This window comes from Vigna umbellata, chromosome 5, assembly GCF_029865625.1.
Source record: "Vigna umbellata cultivar VRB3 chromosome 5, Vumbellata_1.0, whole genome shotgun sequence".
Lineage (NCBI taxonomy): Eukaryota > Viridiplantae > Streptophyta > Magnoliopsida > Fabales > Fabaceae > Vigna > Vigna umbellata.
In genome coordinates, this window is record NC_142169.1 from 66,232,010 (window position 1) to 66,252,492 (window position 20,483).

Genomic DNA, 20,483 nt, shown 5'->3' on the forward strand with positions numbered 1-20,483 from the left:
TTATACAAATCTCATTTTTGTTTTAAAAATATATATTTTTATTAATGCACTCTTTAAATGTTAAATATTACAATTATACTCTTTAAATTTTAAAAATATTATAAAAGTTTCAATGAAGGAGACCATTATGGTGAAAAAATGAAAATATAATTATAATTTGTAAAAAATATTAATATTAATATTAAAAAGCGTTTTTACTTAATTTTTCAAAGAACAAACATAGTGTCATCCCATTTTTTAACAGGCTTCATACTTTGGGCCTAGGTAGTTGGGCCTGAGCGGCAAAGTCCATTTTGATATCAATGGCGGGAAATTTCCCATTCCTCTTCCATGTGGTAACCGCACATTTACGCTTAATCGAACGGCTACAAACCCCGCAACCACCTACTTTCCCCAATTTTACAACTACACTGCGACTTCAAACTTGGAATCCTCTTTCAATTTATCTATCCATCAAACCCTTGTTCTCGATTTCGAAATCCATGGCGAGACCTTCCAAGCCCCACTCATCTTCGGACGAAGCACTCTCCAATGCTTCGAGTTCATCCGAGGAAAAGGAGCTGGTCAACGAGCAGATCAACGAAGAGGAAGATGAGGAGGAGCTTGAGGCGGTGGCCCGCTCTGCCCGCTCTGCCAGTTCTGACGACGATGACGATGAAGGTGCCGCTGGTAATCCTCCGGATTCTGACGAAGATCCAGCTGGGGATGATGACCAGGTCAAACTCCATTTACTATGTTGTTCGTAGTTTGTAGCTCTTACTCCTTCTGCTTCATTCCTCTTTGTTCACACTTTAGTTGCTTCGGAAACTGTTGTCTGCATTTCAAATTGTGCGTTTACTTGTCTCGGTGAAAATGCTGTGCATGCTGGAGAACTAGAGTGAGAAGGATATGCTCGCGAATTTAACTTGCTTTTGGTTGTTTTGTATGTGAGTTTTTTGTTCAACCAAGAGTTTAAGGACAAACCTAAGCATTTGTTGTCTGACTTCAGGATGAGGATAATGTTGATCCGGCAATTAGCAAGCGAGAGAAGACTAGATTAAAGGAAATGCAGAAAATGAAGAAACAGAAAATCCAGGAGATACTGGATGCACAAAATGCGGCCATAGATGCTGACATGGTAAGTCGAGTTCTGTGATAATCCAACTTCTGTTTGTATAATGCTATATTGGTATGATTAGTAAATGAACTGACATATAATATAATGCAGAATAATAGAGGAAAGGGGCGGCTGAAGTATCTTTTGCAGCAGACTGAGCTGTTTGCTCATTTTGCAAAAGGTGATCAAAGTTCTTCTCAAAAGTCAAGGGGAAGGTATGTTCCTAAAATTCATGTGAACCAGGCCATGAAAATTACTCCCCTCCTTTCCCTTTGCTCTTGCTCTGAATTTTATTATATCTGGCTTCTTGGTGATACCATAAATTATGACTTCAAAAGTAAGGTAGTCAAAATAGAAAGGGAGACTCACAAAGTCGTAAGTCCTGGAATCTTAACACAGGTAGTATGATCTTATAAAACAGCATAGAAAAAAAAAGAAAAAAAATACACTTTAAACAATTAATCTTAAGTCCATTATAAGCGTAAAAAAGAAAGCACCGTAACCAAGTCATAAATAACTAATAAGTCACAACTCATAATTCATGAAGTCATAACTAACAAAGCAAAACAACTTAAATGCCTAATTACTTAAGAGAATACTGACCATGAACTCAACTAGATGAGTAAAGCGGAAACCTCAAACTCTGGTATAAATCTTTCAAATTATCATTAAAAATCAAGGGATCATCATTTGCTCCGCACCATCTTCTTCACAATGAACCTCAGTAAGAACATCCTTGACCAGTTTGTTGGAGATCCCACATTGGTTATAGATCATCCACTTGGTCTCCAACTTGAGATGGAGCTTGAGCTTGAATCAAGTCTTTCATCATCATTTGAATTTGGAGTATTGTTTTAACCATCATTGTCATCCTCTGGATCACCCTTTTCCATGATTCACTCATCATCGAATGGAAGATCTTGTTGCCCAATTTGGAACTAACCGTGACAAATACATCATTCATAATATCCTGTTTTGAACAATCTGTTCTCTTCGCATGGACCTAATTAATTCAAATGCAAACATATGAACAAATTCTAGTAATTTTAAAATATTACCATCTCAGATTCAAACCAATTATGCTCTCATCCAGAGGAGCTGCATGTTAAAACTGAGAATGCGTGTGACAAACACTTGAAGTTCTTTATTTTCATCTCCATATGACTCCCTCCAAACTGCTACTCTTCTTCTCAATTGCATTGGCAGCCAAGGGATTACCAAACAGCTTGTTTTAGTTCTTAAAATCTTCAAGCTGCTTATCAATTGAATGGTGTTTCTCGGGATCAACCACCATCCTTTGTATACATTGCAATAGGCCAATAAGTTCTGTATTACTTTGAAATTGGGAGCATAGTGCAATTCAGGATTGAGAAAATAGCCTACTATGTGCAAAGACCCATGGAGCTGGCTGTCCCACCTTTCATCAATAGTATTCCATTCATCTTCATATCTAAAAGTAGAAGAATAATTTAAATTACAGTTCACTAATTCACCTCCCTCTATTAATTGAAGAATACTTTAAATTAGAATAATAGGTACCTTAACACTATTAAAATCTGTTTTCATCCTTAGCTTGGTCCATTGCCTTATAGATGAAACCATGACTGGTTACCCTTTTGAATCAACCATTCTTAGCCCTTGAATTAAAGGGAAGGCACCCTTCAAACAAATGACAATATTCTTCCAAAAATATTTAGGCAAAACCACATCCTCAATTGATTTTCCATCCCTTGTTCTTGTAAAACGACCATCATTCCATTCATCACTTGCAAGCATTATAATTAAAAGGCTGCTATTCTCATTAAGACCTCAACAAATCTCATCCATTTTAAAGTGTTGCTGCAGAGGAAAGCAGAGAGGTTGTAGAACAAATATAAGTATTAATTTGTTTACCTTTTGGGATTGTCAATTGATGAACACATATCTTCTCTCAAATCTTTTAGCATCAAATTAACATAGTGTGATGCATGTGGGTCCAATCGAGCTTCTTTCGTTCTTCATCACTATCTCACCAATAGCTTTATAATTGGCTTTATTGTCCATCGTAATTTGAACAATGTTCTCTTCACCAAACTCTTCAACAATGTTTTCCATCATTTTTAAATAACTTATCAGTTGTTTGAAATGACAAACGTATCAATAGATTTCAGCAAGACAATTTCATTCAGTCCACCCATCAGTCATTAATGATGCAACTTGTTTTATTATCATGCATTTTTGTAAACTTCCGAAGCACTCTTTGTTGCCTGAACCCCTTCCTCCAAATATTTTATGCCGATCTTGTGGTACTAGGGCTATGTTTTTGAAACTAAATCAAGCATTCACCCAAACTCTTTGCTTCTCACCACGTGAAATGACATGACATTTTTGTAAAAAGACGTTGCTATGTCCTTTGAAGCAGTTTCTCTTTGATCCTTCTTAAATAGCTCCTTAACTGCGGCCTATGAGCTAATTCCCCTCTTTTTGAAAATACTTTTGGTGCTGCCCACATCAACATCAATGTCAAGCATCTCTTTTTTTTTTCACTTCAGACACTTTGCAAGCACCCATTTTGATTTCCCTCCAAGTGCTTGAAGCTATAAATCCCTGCGGTTAAGACTTTGCACAGTATTTGCATTGAATTTTCCTTGGATCATCACCAAGGTATACGCCATGCTTACAAACCGCATCTGTTTTACTGACAGGAGAATTTCTTGGCACTGCTTTGAGTCAGTAATTTTTTTCAAAGGCACTGGCAATGCCATCATTGACAACAGTATCTGTAGAAGGAGGATTAGAATGCATGTTGATGATACAACAAAGTAGAATTTAAGAGAGGACAGAATCACAAAAGGGATCTGAGCAACACAAAATCCAGTGGTTTGACATTAATAAGTGAAAATAAAGGGTTCAATTGAAAACAAATGTTTCTACAATGTCTGTGCCACATGTGTAGACGAATGCACATGCTGTTTGCATAGTAGAAAAATGTGCGAGGGCAGAGAGGACAAGTACTAGAGAAGGCTGAGGTCAGTCCAAACTGTTTTTGTAGAGGAACAATATGCATGCCGATTGCAAAGCAAAGAAGAAAAGGTATTGAGGTCTTAAAGAAGTCAAGGGAGAGCAATTGATGAAGACATGGAATTTTTTTATGCGTTTGTGAGTTGGTCACATAGATGAAAAATTGCAGAATGCGACTTCTATTTTAGCCATTGGGCTGGGATTTTAACCCAAAACCCATTTTATTGGATGCCAAAATAGAACCATTTTCGTCCTCACCCAACTTGGTCAATGCCAACGTTTTTGTGAGTTAGCATATCAATCTCACCAATTCTGACATTTCATGATTACATGTTTTGGACTGCAAAATCATGGAATTGTGCAATTCCACAAGTAATCTCTCAATTCTGTCTCTCCATTGCTTCAAAGTTTGATATTCTTTTAAAGGGTATTTTAATATATAATTCCTGTCTATTAGTAGGCTGTCTAGGAAATTGTAGAGATAAACTAGCATCATCTAATCAAATAATTGATACATAGTTCCTACATGCTCTCTAGGGGTTTTGGTTAGAGGCAGGGTAAGAATTTTGATTAGAGAATTATACTTGGCTAAGATGAGTTGAAGGTAATGGTTTTACAAATTATTTTACTTTTATATTCTTGAAATTTTAAATTTCAAAACATAAGTAGGGTATTTTAGTCATTATGGTTGAAATGTTTTAACTCCCTTTTCTCTGTCCTCCAAATCCCCTCAATATTGAAGGTGGGGTGGAGAGGGGAGGAATTGGACGAGAAAGGGATGCTGATTTCAGATATGAGCACTAAAGAGTTGAAACTAACTGACTTTGTGCTTCTTAAAAGGGTTTATCCTAACATTTGATTTGTGTAATAAGGGGTCGCCATGCATCGAAAGTCACTGAGGAAGAGGAAGATGAAGAATACCTTAAAGAAGAAGAAGATGGTGTAGCCAGCACACGTCTGGTGACGCAACCATCATGTAAGTGCTCTTTTTCTCTTTTTTCTTTTTTCTTTTTAACTTGTGCTTACTTGCATGGACTGAAGGCTCTACATTTTAAATTCTGCTCTTGTACCACAAAATCTTTTCTGTGTATTCAATATGCATATTGTAAAGGGATGGTTCTATAATTGCTTTGTTTGACATAGCAATTCTTTTTTTTTTCCTTTATTCCTCTATTTGTTTGTGGAAATGTTTGGAATTGCATTTATCAAGATGGTGGGATGACTGCTATTTTAGAAGAACATTTTATTACAAGACTAAATAATTAGTACACATAGTCAACGCAAAACAGGGAACCTAAAGTTAAAGAAATTCATGATAAATAAGTCTTAGTTTACGCAGACAATCTCCATCAATGTAGGAGCAATAAGATCGGAGTGATGATTGTAAAAACATATGTTGAAGTTAATAGAAAACAATTATATAAAATTTAGCAGAATGTGATCGAAACTCGTTTGATAATGTGTGAAAGAATAGTCGATAAAGCCTAATCTTTTGTGTGGAATGTTTTACCCAATTAAACACCAAACAATGATGATTCAGGAGGGTAAAAATTGTTTTTGAAGCCTATATCATTGCAGCAACTCACACAGGGTCACTCGACTCTGCTGTTGCACTATAGTGGGCTATTGACTTCTATAGGTTAGACATTTGCATTTGTATCATAGTGCTGTATAAGGACGCATTGATTGAATATACATTTAGATAAAATATGCCATACATTATACTTGGTATGTGTTCTGGTGGTAGACAACCTCCATTCTGGTCTCTGAATTTTTCATTGACCTACATTTGCTATAGAAATTCATTATGGAATCTTTTTCTTGTGCACCGTTCCTGTTAGATGGTTGCATTTTTGTTGTTGACATCTGATGAATTGCTCTTAAATCAACATCTTTTGGTAGGGAGTGGTTGTTCATGTGTCATGAACGTTAATTACTTGTTTTTAATTTTTCATTGGCCTACATTTGCTATAGAAATTCATCATGGAATCTTTTTCTTGTGCACCGTTCCTGTTAGATGGTTGCATATTTGTTGTTGACATATGATGAATTGCTCTTAAATCAACACCTTTTGGTAGGGGGTGGTTGTTCATGTGTCATGAACGTTAATTGCTTGTTTTTAATTTATTACAGGCATCCAAGGGAAGATGAGGGATTACCAACTGGCTGGACTAAACTGGCTCATACGATTGTATGAGAATGGGATAAATGGAATTCTGGCTGATGAAATGGTATGTGTTTGGTGGGCTTGTAGTTGTGCCAAACTAAATTAACTGTATTATATGCAATTGCTATGTCATAAATAATTTGATATCTGTTCTTACCCAGAGGAGTAAGGCCTTTATGTTAACGATCAGTTGGTTTAATCAAGTCTTGACAAATAAATCTGATTTGTAGGGGCTTGGTAAAACATTGCAAACCATATCTTTGTTGGGTTATTTGCATGAGTTCAGAGGAATAAAAGGCCCTCATATGGTGGTTGCTCCAAAATCTACTCTTGGAAATTGGATGAATGAAATTCGGCGCTTTTGTCCTGTTCTACGTGCAATTAAGTTTCTTGGCAACCCTGATGAAAGGGTAAGACCGTCTTTTCAGGTTTGAATTATTTCTGAGAAGGATGACTCGTAATTTTACCTGTTTTTCTGGTTTTGTCTTGCTGCAGAGACATATAAAAGAGGAACTTCTGGTTGCTGGCAAGTTTGATGTCTGTGTTACCAGTTTTGAAATGGCAATCAAGGAGAAGTCTGTGTTGCGTCGATTTAGTTGGCGCTACATAATTATTGATGAAGCTCATCGAATCAAGAATGAAAATTCCTTACTGTCAAAAACAATGAGACTGTACAGTACAAACTATCGCCTACTTATTACTGGCACACCACTTCAGGTATTACTTGTATTATCTGCATCACTGTAGTCATTTGAACAACTGTTTTTTGTCATTGTCATTTTTATTTAATTTATTGGTCTATAGAGACTCTCTTAACGTGGAGGTGGTGTGATGCCATGTTTTTTTTCAAAATAATTGTAATTAGTGTGGTCTCATTTGTATTCTGTACTAATTTCTGTAAGCTTCAAGTAACGAAATTGCTAGTTGTGACGGAGGGTTGGTCTGCATTGTTGAAATTCTTAATTTGGCTTTTTGTAGTGATGGATGGGAGTGAATAACATCAGTTGTGGAAATAGCTATTAGAGTAAGGAAAGAGTATTTAAAATATAATTTGCAATTCTTCTGGGAAACCTTTAATGAATGGTATGTAGCAAAATTTCATTAGAGATGGTGCACTGGCATTATGTGCTTTGATAAGATTTTTATTTAACAGTCAATTTAGATTGATTTAACCTGACTGAAGAGTTAGATTTCATAACTTTGAATTTGTTAAAACTTTAGTGTTCTCTGATGTTGGTTTCAACTGTCTAGAAGCTTAGATTTCTTAATTATATACTTTTTTTTTTGCTTTGTTTTGAAATTTATCTTTTATTTTTTCTTGTATATTTCGTCAAGTATTTTCTGGAGCTTATTATCTCTTTTATGGTGCAGAATAATCTTCACGAACTCTGGTCTCTTCTCAACTTTCTTCTGCCCGAAATTTTTAGTTCTGCTGAAACTTTTGATGAATGGTTTCAAATCTCTGGTGAAAATGACCAACAGGAGGTAGTTCAACAATTACACAAGGTTAGTTACAGAACCTTCTGTTTATATGTTGAAAGTCCTTAATGTTAATCTGGTAAATGACTGACAATTTCATTTTCTATGTATATTAAGGTCCTTAGGCCATTTCTCCTTCGAAGGTTGAAATCAGATGTTGAGAAAGGGCTGCCACCGAAAAAGGAAACTATTCTTAAAGTAGGCATGTCCCAGATGCAGAAACAGTATTATAGAGCATTACTTCAGAAGGATCTTGAAGTTGTAAATGCTGGTGGTGAAAGGAAACGCCTCCTGAATATAGCTATGCAACTACGCAAATGTTGTAATCATCCATATCTTTTCCAAGGTGCTGAACCTGGTCCTCCCTACACAACAGGAGATCATCTCATTACAAATGCTGGTAATCCCCTGCCTACATTAAGAGAGTGCTGAAGTTCTGTTTTAGGTTGATCAATAAAATTTGACATTATGCCTACATTAAGAGAGTGCTGAAGTTCTGTTTTAGGTTGATCAATAAAATTTGACATTATTTGATGTTGTAAAAATTTGTTTCCAGGTAAAATGGTTCTTTTGGACAAGTTACTTCCTAAATTGAAAGAGCGTGATTCTAGGGTCCTTATATTTTCTCAGGTCAGTTCTTTTTTTGTCAGAATGCTATTCTTGATGCTGATGATCGATAATGCTTTAGATTCTGCAATCTGTTTTTCTTTGCTCTCTTTTATTCCCTCCTTTCATATTTTCTTGTGTCCCTAAGTTTTTGTTTTTCTCAGATGACGAGGCTTCTAGACATTCTTGAAGATTATTTAATGTTTCGTGGATATCAATATTGTCGCATTGATGGAAATACTGGTGGGGATGATCGAGATGCTTCCATTGACGCTTTCAACAAACCAGGAAGTGAGAAATTTGTCTTCCTGTTATCTACTCGTGCTGGAGGTCTTGGAATTAATCTTGCTACTGCTGATGTTGTCATTCTGTATGACAGTGACTGGTCAGTATTTTAAATAGTTGTGGATACAGCCATATAATTTATATCTGTACCTAAATTATTTTTACATGATTGGCGGTTTACAACAGGAACCCACAAGTTGACTTGCAGGCTCAGGATCGTGCTCATAGGATTGGTCAAAAGAAGGAAGTTCAAGTTTTTCGCTTTTGTACCGAGGTTAGCAATTTTAAACTTTATTTTTCTTTTCAATTTGTTATTCACTCTATATTTTAGCACCTCATCTCGTCATAATAATGGTACAGTATACAATTGAAGAAAAAGTCATTGAAAGGGCCTACAAAAAGCTTGCACTTGATGCTTTGGTGATTCAGCAAGGGAGATTAGCTGAGCAGAAGAGTAAGGATTTGATGGATGATTTTGCTAGTTTCTTTGCTTCAAGATTTATGAATTGTCTAATATGATTCCACTGGCTTTCATGTGCAGCGGTAAATAAAGATGAGTTGCTTCAAATGGTTAGATTTGGGGCTGAAATGGTTTTCAGTTCCAAGGATAGTACAATTACAGATGAGGATATTGATAGAATTATTGCTAAAGGAGAGGAGGCAACTGCTGAACTTGATGCCAAGATGAAGAAATTTACTGAAGACGCCATCAAATTTAAGATGGATGACAGTATGTACCTATGACTACCTATTCTCTTAATCTTTCTGCTGCTTGTAGAGTTACTAATACTGATGCTTTCTTTTTGTAGCTGCGGAGCTATATGATTTTGATGATGAGAAGGTAAAGATGACACTTAGTTTTAACTTTGACAACTTTTTGTTGCTGTGTACTCAACCTTCTATCCCCTTCCCCCTTATCTATTCAACTGACATTGGCATGCCAATTTCCTTTTGTGTAAAGGACGAGAACAGATTTGATATTAAAAAAATTGTTAGTGAGAACTGGATTGAACCACCGAAAAGGGAGCGGAAGCGAAAGTAAGCATTTCCCTTTACATTCTAAACATCCATATTGATTTGATATTTTGTTTTTATGACATGGTATGCTGCTGTTCTTTTTCTGGGGTTTCTCGCTCGTAGCTACTCAGAGTCTGAGTACTTTAAGCAAACAATGCGTCAAGGTGGTCCTACTAAACCAAAAGAGCCTCGTATTCCTAGGATGCCCCAGTTGTAAGCTTCTAAACTTTCATATTTTCTTAACACCTCTGTTATATACTCACTGATAACCTTTTCTTCTTTGACCTCCAGGCATGATTTTCAGTTTTTCAACACGCAGAGGTTGAGTGAGCTGTACGAAAAGGAAGTTCGCTATCTCATGGTATGTGTAGGGAAAATGAATTTTCTTGTTCACATCTTTAGGTTTTAAGTTTAGCTGAATGAGTTGGTATTAGTTGTTCCCTTACTTTTCAAAAATTTCAGCAAGCACACCAGAAGAATCAGATAAAGGACTCAATAGATGTTGATGAACCAGAAGGTACGTGGTCATCCTCCAGACTCCTCCTTTCTACATGTATGTCTTTAATTTTAATTTTGATGAAATGAATGTTTAGAGGTGGGAGATCCGTTGACTGCTGAAGAGTTGGAGGAAAAGGAGCGCTTGCTAGAAGAGGTGAAAGTTTTTCCCCTTTTCTTCAAACTAGACTTACGTGGGGACTATTTTTTTTAAACATTAGTATTTTGTTTATATAGGGATTTTCATCCTGGAGCCGGAGGGATTTTAATACTTTCATTAGGGCTTGCGAAAAATATGGCAGAAATGATATAAAAAGTATTGCTTCTGAGATGGAAGGAAAAACTGAGGAGGAAGTTGAAAGATATGCGAAGGTCTTCAAAGAAAGATACAAGGAATTAAATGGTATGCTACAGCCAGTGTGACCATGGAACAATCTTTTGTTAAATATTTTAGTGTGGATTAGTTTACTTGTTTCATATAGCCAGCTATTTGAGTGATTGATATTTACATTTATTTTTATGTCTTGTGGTAAAATGTTGCACATTTCTTTATTGATATTCACATAGTGGGATAAGACTTTGTTGTTGTGTGTAGGCGTTGATGTATCAATTTTAGCTGGAAAATTGTGTGGAATGTAAACTGACTTGTGCATTTTGAATCGCTGCAGATTATGACAGAATTATTAAAAACATTGAAAGGGGGGAGGCAAGAATTTCTCGGAAAGATGAGATCATGAAAGCTATTGGGAAAAAGTTGGACCGGTACAAGAATCCTTGGCTTGAGTTAAAGATACAATATGGGCAAAACAAAGGGAAGTTGTACAATGAAGAATGTGACAGATTCATGGTACACATTTTTTCGTTCATTTTTTTTTTTGTTTCTAGGTCTAGCTCCACCATCCTTCTATTGGTTTCTAGGAAAGTTATATTTGCTGTAAATTTGCAGATATGCATGGTTCACAAACTTGGCTATGGGAATTGGGATGAGCTAAAGGCAGCTTTTCGAACTTCACCCTTGTTTCGATTTGATTGGTTTGTTAAGTCTCGCACAACTCAGGAATTGGCAAGAAGGTGTGACACTCTCATTCGTCTAGTAGAAAAGGAAAACCAAGAATATGATGAGAGGGAGAGACAAGCTCGCAAAGAGAAGAAACTTGCTAAAGTTAGTTTTCTTCATATTATGTGTAAATAGTATAGAATTCAAATATTCATTTTTTCCATACTTAAATTTAATAAATCTTGCAGAACATGACCCCATCAAAGCGTGCTTTGGCAAGACAGACAGATAGTCCGTCTTTGAAGAAGCGGAAACAGTTAACAATGGATGATTACGCAAGCACGGTATGCATTTCTTCTAAGAGTTATGTTATTTGGATTACATAAAAGTTTTCTGCATTGCTTTTACTGAAGCAGATCATATTTTTGTGGCAGGGGAAGAGAAGAAAATAAATGGACATGTGGTCTCTATATTGAATGGGATAAGTAAAGGATTGTAGGGTTTTACATACATGACAATTGGCGGCTTGCGTTCCGTAGGTCGTGCTACCAACCTCTTTTTGATTAATGTAGGCTCCAAATATCAGTTGTATGACTAGGTAGATAATACCATGTAGAAATCGGATGTTGTAAGAATGTAAGTATGTATAATCTACAAACAAATCCTTAGATTTGAACAACTAGTTCAATGAAATATATGTAATTCTTATTTGTACTATTTTTGAAGTAGACTTGCGTTAAGCTAACGTTTTGAAATCAGTATTTTACCACCAATACCACCTATCCTTTCAATCTCTTTTCCTTCAGTAAATCAAGGAAGTAAACTCCTTTGCATAGTTACTGATGAAAGCAAAGACTTGTTTGTAGTGAGATTCCTCATTCATTCTTCAACAACGAGCTTCAATGCTTTTAAGGGTTTGGAGTGTGAGTTCTAACACCTCTATACCTAAATCCAAAACCAAATCTCATTCCTCCATTGAACTCTCACACCTCACTTCCTCGTACAACAGACAAACTCAACGGATAGGATAATATCCATGACGTCACAAGTGGTATTTTTCACATGTCATGAATGTTAGTGTCAACATCTTCCTTGAGAAGGAGGAGGGAATGACCTGCGTTATTTTTAATATTATTTTTAATTTTTTTAAAATATAATTATTATTTTGTAAAAGGAGTTAACCATAAATCTACATGTTGGTATGGCCTGAGTTTATTTGGGTTTCGCTCTAAACAAGTAACAACATAAATTATTCAAAAGAATTTAAGTCACTTTTTAATTTGATTTGATTCATTCCGCAAAATTATTCACCCTTTGAACTGAACTCATTTGAACCCGGTGGGATAAATTGAAAAATACAGAAAAAAGGGGGAAATTCTCAATTATATATTTAAAATTAATACATTTAAAGGTTCGAAACATGTTCCACACAACACAATGCGATGTACTCTTAATTATAGCTTTTATCTATTGCCACATAAGAAAATATCTCTCTTAACTATAGCTTTTATCTATTGCCACATAAGAAAATATCCAGTGAGTCACGTGTTGATGTCATGCAAAATATCAGTTCAAATAATGACCATTTTTCTCGTATATTTAACCTTTGGTTTATTTGATTATACGTGGGTGGGAATTTTTTGTCACGAGGTACCACAGCCACAGTTACATGTGAATTTACTTGTATAATAATTTATTGTATTTTTCGGTCAAAAATATATCTAGATGAAACTAATATTCTGCATAAAACGTAATTTTATCATGAAAATTACTTCTTTTGTAATTAGTTTTCCACCTAAGTCTTTACTTCAAGACTATGACAACTTGCGTTAGTAATATTCAATTTTTTATTATATTTGAGACAATTACTTTTATCCCAAAAGACGTTACTATAAAATATATACAATAGTATGATATCATTCTTTAAACCTGCAAAAAATCAACGTGATCTTTACAATAATAGGTGTTCTATGCTATTATGTTCCTAATCACTAGAATTCTATTAAAAACCACTATACTTTTTCCATAAGAAAAAAAAAAGATGCAGAAACAGTTCTTTAGATAACCTGCAAAATCTGAGGACAAATGATTAATTAAATGTGGTAAGAACAAACAATGGTTTAACTAATTAACTAATATGTGGTTGTTTACAAGAGATGAAGATAATAGAAGGGTGAAGTGGAAAATAATTTTTTTTTTTTGGTATAAGCCGAAAACATAGACTCAGACATACAACAGAGAGTGTAGGAATACATCATGTGACAGCAATCCACTAATCTCCCCTCATCATACAATACAAGCAAATAAGAGGGGCCAAAAATTAGAAGCGCCTTTGCTGCTCTAGGCACACATGAACCTAGAAATCGTTAGTACATAGACATGGCTCTTCAATTCACATTCTGCACCTTCATCATTACATTTAAATACCCCAATCCACACTAACTTCTCCCCCAACCCCTATTTTTCTTCTTTTTTTTGTCTTTTTTTTCAACTGTGTACTGTTTTCCTTCACATGGTGATGACTAACAAGTTGGATTCAAGACAACCAACACAGTCTATCCTCTGACTCAACCATACATGATGAACAGCAGCAAGTTGGTTGGTGTTCAGGTGTCTGTCTGTTCAGTCATTTGTAGCATCGAAGCTACCCATGGCATTTGCTTTCTTCTTCTCTCTCCAATTCTCGCCCCAGACTTTTGCTTCGGCCACCGCACGCTCTCGGTCCAGGTCGCGGTTCCATGGAGTCTCTCTGGCTCTTGCAGTATTTACAGGGCTGTCTCTCTGAGACTCCTGCCTTTCATAATCATCCAATCCCCATTTCCTCCCTGAGCCACCACCCGTGTCCATCCTGCTGCCTAACTCTGTCCCAATGCTTGCATCCCTGCTGTCTCTCTTCCTGAAGTCTGGGGAGTTTCGGTGCGTGGAAGGGGAGCCGAGGCGCCGGTCAGGGCTGTCCACACCGTCGGCCAGGCTCCTTCTGTCATCCCTCATCCTAGGTGTTGAGGGCCCAACCCTGTTGGATTGGTTGGCTGCATTTGGATCATATGTCTGTGAGGCCAGATATGTGAGAGCAGTCACCACATCCCCAATCAGAGGCCTTGTAGCAGCTTGCTCCTGCAGACACATTGCAGCAACTGCAAGTGCTTGATACAGTCCTCGCATCGGGTAACGGCCTTGAAGTAGAGGGTCAGCCATTTTCGGGAATTTCCGACGGTCCTTGAAGAGAGGCCGTGCCTACAAAGTTTCATATCCCAAGAATATGAAGACAAATGATTGTAAGTTTGTTGTGTTAATTTAGAAGTGAATCAAAATGTGAACATACAAACTGGTTTACATCATGTATGTGTGACTTAGGAGAAATGATAGCAACACACTGTTTATAATTCAGTGGAATGTATTGGAAATTAAAGAAACTGGTGGGTGTTGCTTCTCATGTAGTGATCTCCATTCATGATTTTGTAGTTTTCAATAAGCTTTTACCAACAGTAGAGTGCATTAAAAGAAGGATGATAGATCGAGAGTGTTGTGAGCATTTCTTATGGCCTAAAACCACAAGGATGATAAGATGTGAATACTCACCCATGCAACAAGATTGTGCTCTCCATGCGCACGTGTATTGTCAATAGCCTTGCGCCCAGTAATAAGTTCAAGGAACACAACTCCAAAACTGTAGACATCAGATTTCAGAGTTAGTTGACCGGTCATGGCATATTCCGGAGCACAGTAGCCGTATGTTCCCATTACTCGTGTTGATACATGAGTCTTGTCGCCGACCGGACCAAGTTTTGCCAGCCCAAAATCCGACAACTTGGGATGGTAACCCTCGTCTAGGAGGATGTTGGATGATTTTAAGTCTCTATATATCACTGGCGGATTTGCCTTGTCATGCAAATATTCCAATCCCTTTGCAGCTCCAGCTGCTATCTTCATCCTAGTGTTCCAGTCCAGAGGCTCCTTGTCAGGAGGAAGATCTGGAAAAGGGAGTCAGAGTAAGAAATTTCTTATGTACAATATTACGAGAAAACACTTGAACAAGGTTATGCGTAGTAAGATAAGTCGAAATAAAGTTAGAAAAGCTCTTCAACATGCACCGTAATTTGCAACAATTTTAACATACAAATAATTTTTTAGCTTTATTTATCTTTAACCAATTGGAAAAGTATTCAAGCAAAAAAATGAAATTAAATTACCACGTATTGTAGAATATTTATGTCTGAGCTAATCTGATTACTACAAAGAAGATTGATTGAATGAAAACGATTGATCAAATTGACTGCAGAATACAAATACCATCCTAAATCATCTAGTGTTGCAAGACCAAGCCCCCAGCCAAGTTCAATGATACCATTATTGATGCCAAATTCAACTAAAAACCTCATTACTCCTACAGTTCTACATTGGAATTTAAGATTCTGCTTCGAACTTCTATAACTAGCACCACTACATCATGAATTCTACACCAACAATTCATCAAAGATTTTTCCTTTGCAATGAGAAAATCATAAAGCACGAGTCTAAACGGTTTTCCAACTTCAATAACCATCTACAAATTAAAGCTTTTGCTAATTATAAACAAAAACATATCTATTTAGCCATAAGCATGCTGGTCTATGCAAAACACTCCCATACCCAAAGGGTGTCACCACACCTTGCGGTATAACCCCAAAACTACGAAAGGCCACTAACTGTCAGCCTATGCAAACTTGTGCATCCCATGGAGCTAGAAAGCTAGAGGCAAAAAATGGAAGTCTAACACGGATTATTCAGAAACCTTTTTGTAAAAATTCCCAGAATCCTCAAACTCAACTCAACCTAATAGTAAATTATTAGTTACAACCATAATTCTTATTGTCTTAGTCAAAAAGTATAAAGAAACATTATGTCAATTCTGAATGTGGTATATGAAGAGGCAACGGAAAATTTGTGCATGAAAGTATTCTCCCTTCACTCCCCTTTCTATGATAAACTGATAAACAAAAGTAATATACTTCCATTTGAGACCAAGCACTTCTATCTGCAAGTAAGAAATTTAACTTCTACCATAGATTTAGATCATTATTTTCCAAAACATCGAAAGGGTACCCTAATATAAGTGGTAGATTTTAAGGGCTATATTTAGTTAGAATATTTTGAAGAAACAATAATTTTTTTTGCCAACTTCCTGAGAAAACTTGTGAAAGAAAAGGTTAACTCTCCACAAAACAAGGAGCTATTCCAAAACATGTGCACATAACCATTGCCATGTGGTTTTTGGAAAATAATCTGTAAAATTAATTTATATCTCATCACCTAAATAAACAAAGTGAAAAGGATAAAAATCCAACAGAAATGAGTGATCAATACTTAACAGTAAAAAACGATACATGTTTTCTCTTTGAAGGTAATACCAAGTCAAAAGTAGTAAAAGAATTATGTGATAAAAATGGAATTTGGTTCATTTAACAGATTTCAACAACTGTCAGAACTTACATCATGATTTTGCAAATACAACCATTAACAATATTCCCAAGTCATATATCATAAAGTATCAACACTAGTGATTCACTAAAACATATTCATGGTAGTTCTTGAAACTTAGATGTCCGCCCAATCTTACAGTAACAGTTAACTGCTCATGCATTTGAACAATGCAACATCATGTAAACATGAAACAATTTTCAAACAGTATATGTATAAGGCAATAAAAAGAATAGCATCCACCACACAATAGTTTAAGGTACCTATTGATAATCTATGATCTTTATAGGGAGATTCTATCATTCAATTGGAATCTATGATGTTTTTTCAAAGATACATGATCTCCTCACATACTACACACTTTCACTAGCTAAAGTAGAAGATAAACTGTTAGGTACCAAGAATAGGAATGGGAAAAGAAGAAATATTTTTGGAATTGAATGGGAAAAAAAACATAAAATAGGATGTCTCAACTGGTTTTCCTTCATACAGTTTCTCCATTCACAAAAGAGCAAAAGCTCAATCTACAAATCATGCAAGATGGAATATAATGTCCCCCTGTTACCTCCTCCTCCTATTTATTTACCTCTTATATCCCATCTAACGGACTAGCCCTTCAACTCACAAATTACAGTAACTTTCCTAACTCCTAATATAAATTGATTTGTAGAAATAGAAACATAAGATGCACTCTCTCTCTCTCTCTCTCTCTTTCTTTCAAAGCCTCTAGAATAATGTATTTCATTCCTTGAAGTTTGAACCGTGTGATAACAATCTTATTTATTTTCTCCCTGTTTTGTATCACATACAGTTCCCCCCCCCCCCCCCCCCCCATTTTTATTAGAAACAACACAGACATTGTTGGAAGTCCCACATCGACTAGAGATAAGGCCAATTCATAGTTTATAATTGGGTGCAAACCTCATCCTACAAGCCGGTTTTGTGGGGTTGAGTTAGACTTAAAGTCCATTACTAACATGGTATCAAAGTCATGGTTAGAGCCTATCCTAGCGAGTTCTAAGTGGGCACTCTATTCTTCGCTTCCACCCACTAGTCCCACATCGCCTAGAGATAAGGCCAATTTATAGTTTATAATTATTTCCAATTCAACAAAGAATCCTACAATTACCTACTTTCTTGACATTTAAAAGATTGAACCAAGTTGAAATATAAAATTCATTAGTTTTATGATACGAAAGCATAATAGTTCAGGAAGCAATGGCAACAGTTCAAAAAGAATGCAATCTGACCGTGTAAATGATCCTCCAAAGACCCCAGTGGCATAAATTCATAAACAAGCAGCCGCTGATCACCATCTGCACAATAACCAATTAAGTTCACAAGATTGGGATGATGTAAGAGACTGAGCATGAGAACTTCCACCAAAAATTCTCGATTTCCTTGGAGACCATTTCGGTCTAGCTGTTTTACAGCAACTACCTGCAAAGAGAATTATTTCATTATTTCATCAACAAAAATTCAGACAGAGGCAGAGTTATAGTAACAGTGCAAAAATCAAATGGAAAACCGACAGTGGACAGGCAAATTTTGAAAGCTGCACATGCAAATTGAAAAATAATAAAACTTTTCTACAAGAAAGCCATTATGCTGAGCTTCAGTATCTGTTAATGTTCATAGCAGATGTCACAACTTACTTGTCCTGTGCTCTCGAGACGACCTTTGTAAACACGTCCAAAACCCCCTTCGCCTAGTAAACATTCTGGCCTAAAATTCTTTGTAGCAGCTGCAAGCTCTCGGAATGTAAATGTTTGTGCAGCAATATGGGCTGTTGGGCCATCCTTTGGAACCGGTGCTTCCTTCTTAGCATCTGCGCCACTTCGTGATGATTTCGATTTATCTGAATAGATAATCAAAGATAAGATCGAGCAAAAGTAACAGAAGAACATCTGGTATACTAGAGAATAAAAATATGTACTGAAGAGTGATATCACGGCATCATACTGCTAAACTTATAATTACATGTAACACTTAAAACCCAGCTTGAGTTTCACGGGTTTAAGTTTAAATTGCACAATGACAGGGTCTCGTTCGTTAAATCATGTACCAGATCCTGCCATCAGTTAGAATGTTATTCAACTAGTTCTGACAATCCCAATTGTCCAGCAGCACAAATGCCAAGGTAAAGTTCTCAGTACCTATCTTCTGAATGAACTAAATTTTTCTTCAGACAAGGGCATTCTGTACAAATCATCTAGACTAAATTTCTATAAAAGCTACCAGACTACCACATTGAACAATCTACAGAAAATGCAGCAATTGGACTGGACCCGGCATCTGCCTCGCGTCCCAGAATTGTCAAAAGGGCAAAACGAAAACCTTATGAAACAATGTGATATACTTGTCATATCCAAAGGCAAGGGCGGATCCCCAAAGATGTAACAAAAAGCCTTTGGTAGGAACAAAATTGAATTAAGTGAAGCTAAAACATATCCACTGGCAAGAAATCACTTCAGTGACTACAGCAGTACGAGCACAACCTCGGATGAACCAGATCAAAGCAACGAATGAGATGGATTGAAGAAGATGGGCAGAAAAGGCAAGAAAAGGTAAAGAAAAGGGGAAATTGAGGAGAATTGAAGCAAGGCAGGGAAGTAGTGGTTCAATCAAAGAGGCAACAGAAGTCTGAGAAGGAAAGTCGGAAAATTAGGAGCCAAACCTGTGTTTGCCCTGCTGGGGTGATGAGACTGAGGAACAAGAGAAGCAGCTTCCTTAAAAGAAGAATCCTTGTTGGGCACCTCCTTGACCCTCACCCCACCACTGTCCTCCTTGTTGGATGATCCAAAACAAGGAAAACACCCACCCATATCAAATCCAAGCAAATCAAAGCCACCCCTTACAAAACCCACCAAGGAATAATGCCTTTCATAACAACAAACCCCTCAAAATCCTACAACACAGTTCAACTCACACTCACACCCACACAAGACCAATCTCAGAAATCGCCACCAAACACTTCCCTTTTCCGCTTCTACAACTCACAGTGGATGCCTCAGAACGTGATCCTCATCGACACCAACTTGCCCCAGAAAGCAGATCAACCAATCGAAGAAACTGGTGAGGTGAAACACAGCACAAGGTAAAGGAAGAATAATAAATAATAAATAACTAAAATAAAAAACAAATATTTATATATCTGTGTGTATGATATTATAATAAATAAGAAATAAAAGTGTAAGGGGAATTTCAAATTTGGAAATTTGAAGTGGAAATGGAAAATTGTAATTGGGATGGTAATTACTAATTAGGGAACACAGTTGCAACTCAACAATTGCGTTACACAATCTCTATTACGAGGTTGTCATTGGATTTTCGGTGTTGCTACGAAGTTTCACTTTCACCCTGCAACTCTCAATAATTACAAACATGTACATGTACATTTGTAGTTTTTAATAATCATCATCGCGGCCGGGAAGTGGGTCCCACCCTTACCATGTGTGATGGGCATTGCTAACACATGTTGAACTCCTCCAGCAACGACATACATCTTTGATTTTTCTTTGTGTGTTATTAAATTTTTAATTTTGACATTAGTTTTCATAATCTTTTTCTTAATCTGTTTCTGGGTTTTAAACTAAAATTACTTATGCACGTTCTTATGTTTGAATTCTTAACTTAAAACAACTGTTCTCCAAATTTTGTTCAAAGAAGAAGGCAGTGAGGAGAGAGAAAACGGATGGGGGCAACATGTAATGGTTTATCTACCCACTACCACAAAATTGTACTATTCCAACGAGTATTTTGATAAATTGTACTAAATTTTTTAAATTGAAAAAAAATCAAAGAAATAATAAACTAAAAAAAATATTATATGTGTATGTATTGGAAATTCAAATTAACATTTTTGGATTTAAAATTTATCAGCG

General features: G+C 36.3%; 2 protein-coding genes across 3 annotated transcripts; one reads left to right on the forward strand and one right to left on the reverse strand.

Annotated features, from left to right (window-relative positions):
- Positions 1–397: 397 nt before the first annotated feature.
- LOC124828584 (ISWI chromatin-remodeling complex ATPase CHR11) lies at positions 398–11,859 on the forward strand. Its single transcript, XM_047301923.2, has 25 exons — positions 398–716; positions 989–1,117; positions 1,208–1,311; positions 4,969–5,072; positions 6,230–6,327; positions 6,494–6,673; positions 6,759–6,980; positions 7,635–7,769; positions 7,860–8,142; positions 8,299–8,372; positions 8,513–8,733; positions 8,820–8,907; positions 8,994–9,087; positions 9,175–9,363; positions 9,443–9,474; positions 9,595–9,671; positions 9,774–9,863; positions 9,942–10,011; positions 10,113–10,167; positions 10,244–10,302; positions 10,383–10,548; positions 10,814–10,992; positions 11,092–11,307; positions 11,391–11,486; positions 11,577–11,859. The coding sequence occupies exons 1-25, from the start codon at positions 483–485 to the stop codon at positions 11,592–11,594; spliced, it is 3,213 nt and encodes a 1,070-aa protein (XP_047157879.1). The 5' UTR covers positions 398–482; the 3' UTR covers positions 11,595–11,859.
- A 1,457-nt stretch (positions 11,860–13,316) lies between these two features.
- LOC124828590 (Protein kinase superfamily protein) lies at positions 13,317–19,950 on the reverse strand. Of its 2 annotated transcripts, XM_047301935.2 has the most exons (6): positions 19,859–19,950; positions 19,277–19,671; positions 18,255–18,457; positions 17,850–18,039; positions 14,722–15,113; positions 13,317–14,376 (listed from the first exon to the last, which is right to left on the reverse strand). In XM_047301935.2, the coding sequence occupies exons 2-6, from the start codon at positions 19,422–19,424 to the stop codon at positions 13,765–13,767; spliced, it is 1,545 nt and encodes a 514-aa protein (XP_047157891.1). In that variant the 5' UTR covers positions 19,425–19,671; positions 19,859–19,950; the 3' UTR covers positions 13,317–13,764. The 2 variants fall into 2 exon arrangements, with proteins under 2 accessions (XP_047157891.1, XP_087971452.1); XM_088115326.1 differs by lacking the exon at positions 19,859–19,950 and having other exon boundaries at positions 19,277–19,842.
- Positions 19,951–20,483: the final 533 nt, after the last annotated feature.